Genomic DNA, 15527 nt, shown 5'->3' on the forward strand with positions numbered 1-15527 from the left:
AGCCCATACCACGGCTATTGAGCACAGAGACCCCCCAGCCATTGTCGCCAGCCCTTTGACTTTACACCTCTGTCGCTTTTTAAGGAAGCATCGCTGCGCGCTGCAAGGTAGCACTTAAGCAGCGCCCTTTCATCCACACGCCTCCAGGTCGCCCTTTGTTTCTTCGTCTGCTGCTCCATCCGTTGGTTTTAGAACTACTGTCACTGTTTTAAGGGGCAAAGGAGGACGAATCAAAATTCAACCCAGAGCTGAATTTTGAAACCAGCTATCCTGCTGCTTAGCGTACATGTAATCAAGCTGGCTGAGACATTCCAGCTCTTTAATAACAATTACAGCTGGTTTTAGCTTAGATCGAACGCGGCCTGAGTTTTTCCCGAAGAACAAGCGAATGAGGTCCTTGGAACTACCCATTTTTGCGCTTCTGCTGCTGCTGCCGCTTGCTTCGACCACCACGTCCTCCTCCGTGTGGCAGCCCTCATTTCACCTCGCCGAAGTAAATCAGCAGCCAAATCCAGCGGTATCGCCCACCACCCCTGATGCAAATTCCAAGTACAACGAAAGCACGGCCCTGTACCTGGCGCATGTGACGTCGATCTCGTACTGCCAGGAACAGCACATTATCCACTGGAACTGTCAACCATGTGCGTTCGTTCCGTCACTAGAGGGCGTGAAAGTTGTAGAGGACGCCAAGGACAATTTCCAAGGCCTTGTGGGCTACTCGCAGCTCTATGACGCAGTGGTGGTTGCTTTCCGAGGCAGCATGGACGTCACCAATTGGCTGGACAACCTCACGTTCCTTAAGAGACGCACCTACGCGCAGTTCCCCAGTGTGAAGGTGCACCAGGGTTTCTATTGGGCCTATCGATCCGTCGCTCCACAAGTCGTGGACACGCTTCACAAGCTGCGGAAGGAACATCCACATGCATCACTGATGGTCACAGGCCACTCGTTGGGAGGAGCTGTCGCCGCGATCTGCGCCTTTGAGCTCGAATACATAGAACATATATCTGTGAATGCGTTGTACACCTTTGGGAAACCTCGAGTGGGCAATACAAATTTTAGTGGGAGGCTACGCAACGCCAGTATGGAAGTGTATCGCGTGACGCATTTTCAAGATGCAGTGCCGCACCTCCCGCCAACGTGGACAGGGTTTGAACACACGTCAGAAGAGGTGGCGTTTAATGCAACTTTTGGTTGGACAAGATTGAGCAGGACTGATGTATTACGTTTTTTTGTATTTGGTGCCCCTTAGATTTTCTACGACGAGTTCTCGGCCAGCTATCGCAACTGCAGTCAGACGGATGGCGAAGACCCGACGTGCTCCAATACGTGCTCACCATTCCGCTGCACCAGCATCGTCGACCACCTCACGTACTTAAACATTACCATGAGCCATCTTATCTGCTAAAAATCAATACTGCCGGGTACTTTTTTTCATCAGTCACAACATGAAGGTTCAACCGTACCCTTCCTGAGGAACAGTATGGATACGGTATTCCATTCCTGGAAGGCAAGAAAAAGGTGAATGAAGCCAGAAAATGCTATTTTCATCGAGCCCCGAAGACGATGGGAGGCTCGTAAGGACCCGCCCTCTTCTGGCCTACAAGCAAACCTGCCACTTTTACAATCGATCAAGTTGCGAACGGCAAAAAACTCGGTAGGCAGTTTTCATCATATCAAGCGCGCCTACATTGCTACCATGTCGATGCGAAAAGCTCCGGGGCTTCGACTGCAGACTGCGATCGTGCAAGACAACGTTCCAGTGGAAGTCGCCCCTGGCCTGTTCGTGGGCTCAATTCACGCTGCGTTCAACGTCGAAATACTCAAGTCACACAGGATCTCACACGTGCTCAACCTTGCGGGCAGTTATGCGACTTTCCCTGACGATTTCACTTACTTGAGTCTCAGTATACGCGATAAAGAGTACGCCAGTCTGCTGAGTTGTCTGCCGATTGCTGCAGTCTTCATCGACGCTGGACTAACGAACGGCGGTGTTCTGGTTCACTGCGCTGGAGGACGGTCGAGGTCTCCGGCCGTGGCGATGGCATTTCTCATGATGAAAGAGCAAGTATCCTACTCGGCGATTTTGGCGCACGTTAAGACACTGCGACCTGTTGTCAGCCTAAATGCTGGTTTCGAGGCTCAGCTCAAGTGTCTCGAGACTGCTCGCGGGAACGTGTTTCTAGCAAACCAGCATATTCTCCAAGCTCGATTGACTCGCTTAACCCAACAGCATGATAATGGCGAACTAGTTAACGGCGTAGCCAAGAAACACCGCCAACCATCGAACCAGTGTCCTCCGTTGTTGAAGAAAGAGTTCTCGATCGAGATGTTAGCGTCTGGATGTGACGATCGCGGTATGATAGGCGAGCGAGTGCCCAGTGGCTTTTGTCTCTCGACACCTCTAGCCTCAGGGTGCTTAAAAGAGACGACACGGCAGACGTCACCGTCCTCTTTTATTCCAGCTCTTCGCTCAATGGGAACCATGTTCGGCTGTCAGCAGTGCGGAGAACACTTGTTTTGTGCTGGTGCCGTTATTCATCACCAAGATATTTTTAAAGTAACCTGTCAGCCGCATGGCGGTCATAACACTCGCTTCCTAGGAGCTTTAAGAGGGCAGACTGTCATCGAATTCACAGACAACACAGTATCACACATCTCGGTCGGCGAGGAGCAAGTAGTCGCGACTATTACGAAGAAACCTCTGCTTTCCCAGCTACGATTGAGACCCCACAGTCCCAGTGTAACGATGGGAAATGGCTCGCGCACAGCCGGTACATCTTCAGGCAGGCAAAAGAATTCGTCGTCTGCCCTATCGATGCCGAATGTTGATTCTGAGAGTGTTCAAAATGGTGACGAAAATCCTGGAACTGGTTTGCCTCAGCCATTTCAAATTCTGCAGCCAGCCCGACGCCCCGCCACTGAAGAGAGCAAGCGAACAAGCACTGTGATTCCATCTCCGCATATAATAAATGGCGAGTCTAGAAAGAAATCTGGAAGTGGTTTGTGGCGCTCTCTTACTTATTTCAAAGGCACGAGGCGTGGCTTAAAAGCTGCATTTGAGGACAAGAAAGCGCATGGCCAGCTTCAAATTCGAACTGAATTATTGGAGCTCCACAAACCTGCAGTGTTAGCAACATCCCGAGCCGAGGATGCTAACCCCCCCGAGATTGGCCACACATCAGAACACTTGGGGTTCCTCAAACGGAATGCAATGGAGTGGAATCGGAATATTCAGCAGCTTGCCAACATTAGCAACAACGATTTATCGCAGACAAGTGGAGGGTCAATTGCCGACCAAATAGCAGCTCTGCTAGACGAAGATTCGACCTTTCTTACGACCTTAAGTGGCTGCAAACGGTGGTTTGTAGACCCTCAACTGTGGATGATTGATCAAGCAACTGCATGTCCAGAGGGAGAAATACGCTGTCCAAGAGAAACTTGTGGAGTCGTTGTGGGTGAGTGGCGATGGGAAGGATTGAGGTACGTACTGTACAAAGCTGCGTGGGTGTCCTCCTTACGTCAGAGCAGAAACATGCTAACTTTTTATCGTTTACAGATCTGATTGTGGAGGCAACATTGCCCCGGCCTTCGCAATGAAGAGAGATGCCGTGTGCATCCTGGGCAACATCACGTCCCAAGCAAAATAGCACCTACTTTTCGAAGTAACAAACAAAATTGAATAATAAAAAGCGAATTGGTAGTCTTCTCAGTATCTCTTTCTTGTTCGTTCATTCACAACACTTAGCAATTGTAAAGTGCACCATCTCGCTGGAGTTGTCCAGAGCTTGCGTGCCATCGTCATAGGTTACCTTTGCTTGCTGGTGTGGTTTAATCGGAGACTCATGCACACGGGAAACCGTCTTCGAATGAGAAATTCGTGGGGGTAGTTTACTATTAGTAAGTGGAAGTAGCATGCTTTCGCCGAGCAGCCCGTCGAGGCTTGATCTGTGTAGATTTATTAAGTGCGAAGCACATAGGTCCTTTATTTTAGTAGGTACTTACCGCATTTTTGGCTGAGACATTATTTTGTCCTTGGGCTGCTGCACAAACGCAAAAATCAGTATAATATATTTTTTTACTTTCCTTTTCACGTGCCCGAATGACCTTATTATCGCTTAACCTGTCAGTGGAGAGTGATGCAGTTGGCGAGGTGGTTATTGGAGATGTCATTGCAACTTCTTGCTGACAAAGGAAGTTCGGTTTAACATAGCGACTCTGCACCAATAAGGGTACACGACATGTTTAGCTTCTTATCGACACATACAGCTTGGGGGTGACAGTAACCTGAACTGTCGTTCGCCTCTGTCTTGCTGTCAAATCCAACTGCGCATGGAATTTGCACGCAACAGAACACGCCCACTGAGTTAATCTGAAGTATTCAAACTCGTTTCACAAACCTCAGCAGCAAGTTTGTGAAGCGTTGTTAAATCGTTGTAAAACATGATTGATTGAGCGCCGATTCCAGGTTCCCGGAGAAGTGACTCCAAAACAGAAGGTACAGAGCTGAACGCGGGTATATAGCCCTCCGACCCGAAGGTTGCCGTAGGTAATGATGCATCGGTCGAAGGTACACCTGAAGCGATCTCACCGCCGGTGAATGATGGATTAGCACTGACAGCCTTCAGTGGAGATGCTCGTTGCTGTAGCTCTACTACCGGCATATGAGGCATTGAGGTTGCATGATGGGGGGACGGGGCTGGAAGTAAAGATTCTGTAGCATTCTGTTCTTGAAGTGGTTGACGTTTTCGAGCTGCTGCAGCTCCCTCACGCCTCTTTCGCACAAATAAATACTTAAGTATGCAATGGTGGCAGCTGAGCCACAGTAACGCAATTGTAGAACGTACCAGCATTTCCAACTCTTCGCGTTGCTCCTGCTCCCGTCGAGTCTTTTCCTGCTCCTGCTTAGCTAGTTTTTGTAAAACCTTTTCATGTACTTAAGTAATGGATATCTTCATGGCTTATCACTACAAATTACGTACCTGTTCTTGTAACTGGGCCGCATAGTCACGTTGCTGGTTTGCTTTCTCCTCCCGCTCCCAGGCCGATGCTCCGCTAAGAACTCTGGCCCCCGCAGGCATCCAAAATGATAGGGGGTGCAGTATGTATGAAGTGCCGTGGCAAGTATTTTTTAAAGTATTTGACGAGACGCATTGAAATTCGCAGAGTTCTATTAATAGTTCAACAATCGCAACCGTTCCGACTTCCTGGGTTAATTGTAGGGTGATGAGGTTTAAAGTCCTGAGGTTTTAACCCCTTGAACCCGAGAGCCTGGACCTTACAAGATAAGGCCAGTTTCTTAACGTGGACCATACAAGTTAAGAAACATTACATTTGTTTTTTGTAAAGGTCTTTACAAACTCCAACTCAAATAGGGGTAGGTGACGATTCCATGCTTTCCCGACATATACTACACACCAACATAGAAGATACAGATAGAAAGTGCGTGCAGATCAAACCAGCAAATTACATATGATTGTTTTTAGGTGGACGTCTCCCACCGCACAAATTTGCGGCTCACTTCTAGATTCCCCCTCTCGAGCAAAGAACCCCACATCCCCAAAATGGCATTCCGGGCGCGATGGCGTGAAATGAATAAGGATGGCTGGACCTCAAAGAAGCTATCAGGCCTTTCCGTCGACTTTATCTATTTAAAGCCTGGCAAGACGATCAAGGATGTCGAAGGATAGGACGTGCTTATTGGCGAGGAGGCCCTGATGAAGTACCTGGACAAGATCGACCTAAGTTGCTCTAAATATTCTGTTGGATGTCTTTGATCTGTACTGACTGTGCTAAGTGAGCAGTGGCTCTTCGAGCAAAGAAGCAGGCAAGACGTGATGGATCTGCGAATGCTGCCGGACGTCGAAGCGCTGCGAAAGCTGCCAAACCTGTGACAGCGAAGCGTACGTGTACTGTGGGCTGTATGATACACGTTTACATTTTGCTAATCGTGTATGTTGAAAGTTAGATTCGAATCCTTCTTCATCCGATGGCAGTCCCCCGTTACATTCACCCGCACCGGCTCAACGGCAACTTCTCGAGACCACCCCAGTTCGTCTATGTGCCGAAAGTCCGTCGCACAAGACCTCACCATCGCCTTCCGGTACACCACTGGATCTTGCTTCACGTCCACCAAAGAGCCCACTACAAGCTGATTTACCCAAGGCCACAGCTCTTTCTCCCAGCGGCAATAAAGAACATCCCATCGGAAGCCCAGGAGGTAATATCTGGTATGATACACGTTTGGACTGAACTAGTTTTGTATGTGGCGTCTTATTGTATTGAAGACTCTCCGATTAATCAAAGAAACTTGGATCCAGACTTTGAAGAAGCCGAATTGAGCAGCAATGCGTCGGATCATTCCGAAGCCGATAACCCACCTGGTGACCAAGTTGAGGAAGACAAAGAATTTAATCAGTCTACAAGCAGTGTGGGTCAACCGGGGAAAGCTGGGGAGGAAGAAGAACCGAAGGAAGACACGCGGCATAATGGTCTATCTGGTAACGTGTATGTACATGATATACAGGAATACTAACTTGTATCGTTGCAATATGCTGTATGTGAAGATGTGAATCAAATTGTAAACGACAATGACCTCATCATATTTGCAACATTTGAGTCAGACGCCGAAAACGATGATGGAGACGAAGACGATCTGTTTGTCGATGTCATTGATGATGACGTGGCACAAGAACCTGCGCCACCTGAAATGCAATTTGACGACGAATTACTCTCTGCCCTCGGTGGTGTGGATGGCATTGCATCGGGTGTAGTACCAGATGCGTATTTGAAGGAGCTCGGCGTTAATGGCTGGTCGGATTTGACGACGCATACACCCTATACGTATCTACAAGAGCCTTACGAGTCGCGTTCGCCTGAAGCATTGCGGCAGGACTACCCGCAACTGTACAATCGTGCGTCCGGACCTACCCCACCGGCCTTGGCCGCAGCTTCAACCCCTTCCGGAGAGCAGCTTGAAGTGGTCTACCCGCGCATTGTGAAGGACTATCAGACGCACATGGGTGGCGTCGATGTCCATGATCAGCTACGTCTACAACGGTAAGTCTGTTATGTTGTATGTGCAAGTTCAGAATGTCTAATCGTGTATGGTACATGGTACAGATACTCGTTGCAACTACGCATCAAATACAAGAGGTACTAAAAGGGTCTGTTCCTAGGCCTCGTTGATTTAGCGATTATCAACTTCAACATTGTCTTCAATGCTGCTTCAAGGATCGGGTAGTCCGCGGCTGTTCAGGGAGTACGGCCTTGTTCAGTGGCTGCAGGAACGGTAGATAGGAACACTTGTAAGATGAAATAGAAGTTTGTTTATTGGCTTCCTCTTGAGTAGAAGGAGGGAAATATAAGATTGAGAGCTAACTGAAAGAGGGATCTAACACCTTCTCGACCTTACATACACTACACTACTTCTTATACTAATAAGAAGAATTCACTTCGTTTCGCGTCAGTCCTCGTGGGACAACGGGGAGCTCTGGGAAGGGGCTTGATGACGCGAGGTGCTTTGGTACCACGACGCCAGGACACCGGCGTTCTAAGACCACCTTATAGGACCACCCTAACGGGCTCGGCCAGGGGCACATGCGTCGTCGGGTTCAACGGGAACCATCCTGACGGGACGGCTGGGCGAGGAGTAACGACGACTGCCTCGAGTCATCCCGTCGGGAGGCAGAGCTCCTGGAATGACCCTTCCGTTCCCGGGTACGGGACCATTCACATCACCAGGGTAGGAGTACCGTTCGTATTTGTAATGCATGTCTAACACAGTTTCAATATCTCAATTCACATCCGAGTACAAGCTCCTCTGCAATGCTACACTACAGAACCTAGCATCAACACGCGCAGACACCGCGTCTAGCAACTTTAAAATTTTCTTCCGGGCTTACAACACCCTCACGCATGAGCACGTACATCAATGCACTCCACACCAAGCTGCCGCACATTTGGAAGCCGCTGCATCAACGCCACACTCTAATAATTATCCTCCCTCCGAATTTAGTGACGACGATGGGTATTGATCCCGCTCCCCAGGACATTATGATCTGCGCTCAGCCATTGATCTACGCCGTCCGAATGGGTGAGATGAGAGGGGGGGGGGTCTGGCTCCTCTTGAGGTCTGCTAAGTTTGGCTTAAAAGAAGAAGACTGAGGTCGTGTGGCTTCCTGGGTCGACCGTTAAACTCACGGCTGTTTCTTATTCCCTGGCGCTAAAACATCATTGAGGTTTCAAAACTACTGGGTCTGGACTGGGATGTCACTTTCGTGAATAAGAGCTAAAATTATGAAAGCAAAGGCTCAATTTGCGTCGACAATTTTGGGTAGCATTAGGTTTTTTATCGCAGTATCATCAATTTTTAACGATGTTAATTGAAAAGGGTATCAATTTATTCCGAAGACATTTTCCTACATGTTCATATACGTGATATGTCTAGCAAACTTTGGGGCTTCATTAGACTGATCCGCGTACCGTATTCCTTATGTGATTGGCGACAGTCATATTCTTGAGGTGGTCCAGTCTTTCTGCCAGCCTTAAAGATACCTGCATAGAAAAACTATATTGCATGTTCAAAATTATATATGTCGCCAAGCACATAAAGCGCGACAACACGAAATTTAAATTAATTTGATTGGCTGCTGGATTTGTCGCTAATGACCGAGCGTCGCCAATCACATAAGGAATACGGTTTAGAGTTTTTTTGGACTAATTTCGATGCCACATGAAAAATCCGAAACTTGTGGCCAATCATATGATATAGACCAATCTTTTGTCCAATTAAAAATCCAAATGTGGACCACATTACAATGATGTTAAATTAAACTGTCGATTCTAAAGTGGGCCAAAGTGGTACGATACACCTCCTTAGATTTTCTATTGTAAGAGCTAGGTTTTGCATAATTGCAAAGGTCCAGTGCAGTCCCATACATATAGAGACAACCAAGCGGTCGTATTTGTCATATGGAAACGTTACAACAACTCCACAACTGTTTCTGTGGGAGACCTTAGTGTTGCGTTTAGACAGCTTGAACTCATTGTAAATATAGCCAAAAATGGTTGAGTCCATGACAAACGTTCTCCCATGCGACGGATGAAATGTTCGTATCAGTGTGTCATGACTATATCATTTAGCCTGTTATCGCCTATCAGTGTGTTTTACGATCATTCTGGTGCTCAGTTTTCCAATAACAAATCATGGCGATTGTGCTTCTTGCACGGTATCAGACGAAATATATCACATTCTTCTCCAAAGTGGTACCCAACACCGCCATAATCACAATTATCATTATCCAGAGAAAAATTCTTGGGTAAATGTATTTTCTCGGCCAAACTCGACACCGCTTTCTTGGGGTTTTCGGCCAAAATCGACACCACCCAACTTGGGTTTCCGACCAAACTGGACATCGGCGACGCACACTGCTCTCTTCTCCTCTTTTTCGTGTTCGAGAAATGCGAAATGAGGCTATTTACTTTGTGACGCTTCATGTACCTGGTCGCCCATGAGCCTTGCGCCGCGGGACTACGCTGACAAAACCCCGGAATAGTCACAACAGCATCGGCAATATCGTCACTCCGGTAGACTTCCCGCCGTCTGTCACGTTTTGCTTGATGCGCTTAACAATATCAAAATCGTAGGACAGTGTTGTCGCGACCACACCAGGGGTTTAATGCGCTTTAACGATGGGTCGGGCGCAGAGGAGAAAATTTCTTCTTGGGCGACATCCAGCCGTGCAAAATTGTACGCTGTACACCAAGCAGTCGGGACCCCTCCGTGGCATCTCAGCCTTCTTCTTCGCATTTTAGCAGAACCTCGATCTTCACTGCATTGGTGTGCTGTGTAGAGTCAGCGATCACGTCAAAATTTGAAATCACGTATTTCGAGCAAACTCAACAGAAGGCGAAGTTTAATTGAATAAAATGAATCTTTAGCTATTAGCGAACCAGTAGACGCAACTTTTGCCACCCTTCATTCTGCATTTGGAAGGCCATCGGATAAACCGGACCTCTGCGTTAAAACAAATCAGTATCCTCGACCTTTCAGCTACTCTTCGCCTGTCTATATTTCGGCTATATTCGACGGAAGAGCGTTGCGGGTATACTCGACTGTTAGCAGTTACGTTGAGGTATTTCGGCTATATTCCACAGTCAGAGCTTTCGCGTTTACTATTCACGGTTGTCCAGTTAATGCTAACATGTCCTGGGTTTCTACAGGTGTTAAGCCTTGAATACATCTAATTGCGAGAAGTTGTTTATAGGCAGCGATTCGTTCGTCGAGAGTCCCTGATTTGTGTAGAGATCGCAGCGCACGCAATACACTACTGGCTCCCTCCGCCTTAATATCATTCGACTTTAAGAGCTCAAGTGTGGCATTTTCAGCGCTGCGACCGGCATCGAGGACTTGATCCTTATAATCCTCCGCCTTCACATCGAGCACGAAACCTTCATCGAGAAAGAGCTTCATGGAGGTGACGACATGGCAAGACTCGGACTTCTTGTAGCGTTCACTCGAGTCCCACCCGCGCGGTACACGTGCGTACCATTCGTACCACGTGGACGAAGGTTGGTTACTTGCCTTTTCCTGCGCTTAGGTTTGGACTCTTGATCTGATGTGACTTGTACTTGCTCATCTTCAGTGGGTTCTTGCGCCTTGGTATGTTTGAGTAGCGCAGATTCGACGATAGTCAACCGAGCTGCAAGTGCCTTGTTCGACGTGATAGGCTGTTGAATAACAGAGAGAAGATGATCCATTGCTGGGCAAGACTGCTGCTTCTCTTCTTTCTCTTGCGCGAGTTGCACCGTTTCTTGGTTCAGAGCCACTGACCATGCGAGCATGTTAGCGACCGGAATATCAGCCGCAACTAAACTTTCTTCAACGCGCGTGATGATTGGGATCATTGGCGCTAGATCCTTCATCTGCGGATAGTAACGGATGAGGTACGCAGTGAGGACGCTGAGGACGTTGATGCTTACACTGAGCCGTTGTTGCTTTAGATCAGTACAGACACGGAACAGAAAAATCTGCAGGCGACCAAGTCGCTCCCGACTTGCATGATCCAGCGCTGTGGTATCAAGAATCGTGAGCGACTCGTGCGCCCTCCCCCCCCCATCCGCTCAAGACCACGGTCGAAGATCCACTGGGAAGCTAGCCGGTCGTCGCCGTTTGCATGCTGGGCTCTGCCGTGTCTAAAAGAATGGTGGTCAATACAGAGGTAGCAGCTGCAGGTTCAGCTACACGCTTGAGCATCCGGTTCACATACGCCTGTCCGCCGTCTTCTCCGTGCTTGGTACGTGCCTTAGGTTTTGTTAGTTCTAGACTGTCTGCGTTTGTAGATGATGGGGCGGCCTCGGTAGCGTGGCGGGGCGCGACACACGATGCGGATGTGGTCTCCACAGCAGTGGCGGGGAGCCTTGTTGGCACCACACCAACCTGGAGGGACGTTGGATCAGCGACGAGAACATTGTACAGTGGAGCACCTTCGTCGAGGTTTATAGACTCTCCGCTTACCTGCTCGGGCTACGGATCGAGCAGTGCTACGCACGGAGTGTCTTGCGTTGCCAACGCCAAAGCAAGAGCGTGCAAGGGACACGTAAAATAATCGTTCTTGTCCGGAATCAAGGTGAGTCCCTGCTCTTCGGAGAGTTTGACAAGCAGGATTCGAAGGTAGAAGGTACGATCCGCAGATACTGACACGTGCTGTTTTGAATGTATCTTAAGTCGGACGATCGACCAAAGTAGTGCCACATCAGGCACACTAGCGCAGCGTCTTAGTCACCATGCACACGTGCTGTGCTGCGTACATAACGGATTAGAGGCTGCAAATCCTCCTTAGTACAAGGAGGAACCTTATTAATCAAGCCGCATTTTTTTCCCTCTTTTAATGCAATGTTTGTTTCGCGTCTTGCGTTGCTTGAGCAGTATCAATTCAGTAGGCACACGTACCTGTGGATACTTATCAAATAGCCATAGCTTCACATTTCTATGGTATAAAGTCGCCGTATTACGTGCAATCTTACCTTTCTTACCGTCGTTCGTGGCGAGATAGAAGTCGAAGCGATCCATCGTCGCAGCTAACCGTTTGCCGGAGGTGTCCAGGCGGATGCAAACATCCTCTTTCTCCAGCATCCGCTTGAGTGCAACAATCGCGGTGTTGCGTGCCTTCTGCGTGTTAGTAGACACGAGAGCGGCTAGGCGCATCAGATCCCTCTGCTTTTCTTAGCTGTTTGAACAGTGTAGGTATTTCTTAATGTCACGTAGACTGGCTTCCTAGGCTAGGATCTTGCCTAAATGCCTGATCGGCACCAATCTATTGCAAATGGTTTTTCAAGCTGACTATTGTAAAGACATATACAAATTTCGTCGCTGGTTCCGACAAATATTTTTCGGAATGTGTAACGGAGTTACACGGCGTGGGACACACACTGTGTACGGAGTACCCGGAGCTCTAAGTTGGGGAGCTAACAATATCTCTCAGTATGTTAGCGGAAAGCCACACGTTATGCATTGGATTAGGTTTAACTATGCTAGATAGTTAAATAGATACATCTACCTCTAGGCGGCTTGGCCGCAATAAAAGTAAATAAAACACTTCGGATTTGGAAGCAGAAGAGTTATTTCGAGTTAATAACTCTTAAGCCCTGGCTTTAGGGCTGTGCTAAAGTTCCATGTGATAATGAGCTTTGTATTTAGGACTCTTTGAGTCGAACGTCTTCCCCTGACAGTAAAGCTACGGCAGCCCCGCTGCACTTGGTAGCACTTGTAGTCAAACCCACTCCCGAGTCGGTTGACTATATCTGCTGCGAGGACGGGACACCCGGTGTTCACGAATTTGCCCCGGCGCAGCAGGACGCGCTTAACAAGCTTATGTACTTGTTTGGTCCGGAGGGCGTGGCTCACCTTGCGGTGCAAGGTCCAGAAGCGGTGGCCGCTCGGCTGACGTCGTTCTACCGATATGAGAACGCGCTCTTTGGAGCATGTTAAAAAAAAGATGAGCGCCGCAACGGCGGCAACATCAGTCACGCGCGACGGGGTCGGCGAGACCCAAGCCGCTCCTACTAAGCCTGAAGAGCTTCGAAAGAAAGGATGGAGAGAATCTCCTTCTCCGAGCCCGTGAGGTCGAGATGGCCATAGAATTGGTATTGCGCTAGTCCGAGCAGCAATGCATGGCAGTTGCTATTTCTAATGTTTGGAGGTCGCGCTCGCAAGTGGGCACTAACGTGCCGTACGTCTGTGGACGTTGCGTTTCCTACTTGGATGCTGTTGAAACATCAGTTGTCGCGCGTGTTTGCACCTCCTAGTCAGGCCTACCGTGTTCGGTCGAAGCTCCTTTTCACTTGACAGGGTAAGAAGGAGTTGCTGGACTATGTCCAAGAGTTGAGAGCTCTGATCGTCGGAATGGTGGCGGACCCTCTACCTGAGTTGGTCACAGTGACCGTCTTCATAAAAGGGCCCCGCGTGGGCGTAGCCCGAACAGAAGTGTTCCGTGTACACCCTACCGCTTTTGAAAAGGCGGTGGACGTTGCATTAAATACCGAACACAACTTTAAGTCAGCCAGACCGGGCTGGTACGCTCGTAGTGCGGGCTTTTCGAGCGGTCCAGGGCCGATGGACCTAAGCAGAGCTTCTTCCAGCTGAGCAGCGCGCCGACATCCGACGATGCTTTGTGTGCAAAAGAACCAAGCATTTGCGGGCTTAATGCCCATTGCGCAATAAGCGCGAGGATCCGGCGAGCCAACCTTCCGTGTCATCGCCGGGAAACGGTAACTCCCAGTAAGCGCGGGGCAGTCTATTGGGGAAGAACTGAGTTCTGTTGTGCCTCGAGGAGGTAGAGGGTAACGAGGCTCAGCTTTGAACAAAGCTGGGCTCTCTCGCGAGAATATTGTATGCAAGCCAGGATTGCTGGTCGTCCAAGCGGACGTGAAGGGCTCCGCGAAGCCTTGGAGAGTCTTAATTGACAGGGAGCCTCGGGTAATTACGCCCGCCGCTTCACCCTGGAAGGGGTCAGCTGCATACAGAGGCACTGAATGCGCAAACTGGTGATACCATCTCTGTCCGTCTCGCGACGGGGACACTTGTGACTGTGTCAAAGGTCTCAGTTGACCTTAGTGTGAAGTTTGTGGAGTTCGATAGCGTGACGTGCTGTTCGGTCTTAGACCCGGATTCAAGGTATGGCCTCATCCTTGGCATGACATGGCTGGAGCGTCATGAGTCATGGATCGACTAGAAGTCGAAAACATTGGGTGCCACGCCTCTCGCCCCTAGTGGAGCTTTAATGAGTCCTGAACCCACCTCTGCTAGGAAGCAGAAGCCCTTTTGGCGCGAGAACGAGGCTGAACCGGTCGGAGTGGTGGACATTGGCATGTCGGAATGGGTGGACAACGAGGATGTTCTTCCCCCTGAGCAAGATCGTGCTGCGACACGTTATCTGCAGAAGGGTGCAGGTCTGGTCGAGGACACTGCTGCGTCGGTGAGGGCGAGTGTGGTGAAGTGCTTTCTAAGAAATGAGACACGGGATCTGACATGGTGTCATTATCATGGATTAGTGACAGCACCGGGTGGTTAGGGTGGATCTGGATTGCCCAGCATGGATCCACACCACTCGAAATGGATTGGGCCGGGGTAAAGTGGTACTCCATCTGGGTCGACGATGGAACTGGGATCACAAATGGCTCAGAGTATGAAGAACGAAAAAGGAGCATGGTTGGTGGCCGTACAGCTGAGATCGACCAAAGGGAAACTCGGATCCACTCTCACCCAAGTATACCGAGGGACATGGATATACCATGTGCGGGTGGATCGAGTGGGGATCCTATGGAGGAAAGGCTGCGGATATCATCTGGAGGTGGATCTGGTATCAACAACAAAAGAGAAGGCAAGATCCACCGTTAGATACCTCGGATCCAATTTTGCTAAGTCTGGATCCAAGGGATTGAGGATCCTACACCGAGTGACCTGGATCCAGGATATGGAGATGGGGGATACAATGGATCTCGAACTTTCGTAGAGCGACGGAGACCACAGACAGTCATAAGATGATGTTGGAAGATTGGAGGGCTCAGATCCATGATGAGTGTACACTTGCAGTAAGGTGGATCAAGGTGACCTGGATCAAGAACAGTGTACCCATACTATGGCGACCTCATTATGATTACGCCATGGATCCGGTGAATCTGATGCTGATACAGCTGGGGTGATGAACCAAGGAGAAAAAGGGCATGCAGCCGAGCCTGGTAGGGGGTGTAACAGGTAAAATACACAGAAGGTAGAAACCAAGCAGATATAGGCTTAACTATGAATCAGACCTCACTTTGCACAGTATCACGCAAGTGCCTTCTTGCCCTCAAGAATCGCAACTACATTGGCCGTACGAGCTCAGTGAAGGTTGGGAATTGCGAATCTAGTGCTGGTAGTGATAGCTGGATAATACATTGGCCAGATCCTACCACCTAGTGAGCTTTCCTTTACACGTGCAAATCGCGAAGGGTTAACCGGATTTACTACTTGGCCGGGTATGTGG

At 49.1% G+C, this 15527-nt stretch overlaps 2 protein-coding genes across 2 annotated transcripts; both read left to right on the plus strand.

The window, feature by feature from the left end:
* Window positions 1–719: 719 nt before the first annotated feature.
* PITG_10622 (lipase, putative) lies at window positions 720–1408 on the plus strand (the record flags this gene model as incomplete). The annotated part of the gene is made up of 2 exons (XM_002902329.1): window positions 720–1171; window positions 1253–1408. The coding sequence occupies 2 exons, from the start codon at window positions 761–763 to the stop codon at window positions 1406–1408; spliced, it is 567 nt and encodes a 188-aa protein (XP_002902375.1).
* A 224-nt stretch (window positions 1409–1632) lies between these two features.
* Window positions 1633–3542, plus strand: PITG_10623 (uncharacterized protein; the record flags this gene model as incomplete). Its single annotated transcript, XM_002902330.1, has 4 exons — window positions 1633–2842; window positions 2885–3041; window positions 3147–3483; window positions 3527–3542. The coding sequence occupies 4 exons, from the start codon at window positions 1700–1702 to the stop codon at window positions 3540–3542; spliced, it is 1653 nt and encodes a 550-aa protein (XP_002902376.1).
* Between the last annotated feature and the right edge of the window lie 11985 nt (window positions 3543–15527).

The sequence above is a fragment of the Phytophthora infestans genome, genomic scaffold (assembly GCF_000142945.1).
Source record: "Phytophthora infestans T30-4 supercont1.18 genomic scaffold, whole genome shotgun sequence".
Taxonomy (NCBI): domain Eukaryota; phylum Oomycota; class Peronosporomycetes; order Peronosporales; family Peronosporaceae; genus Phytophthora; species Phytophthora infestans.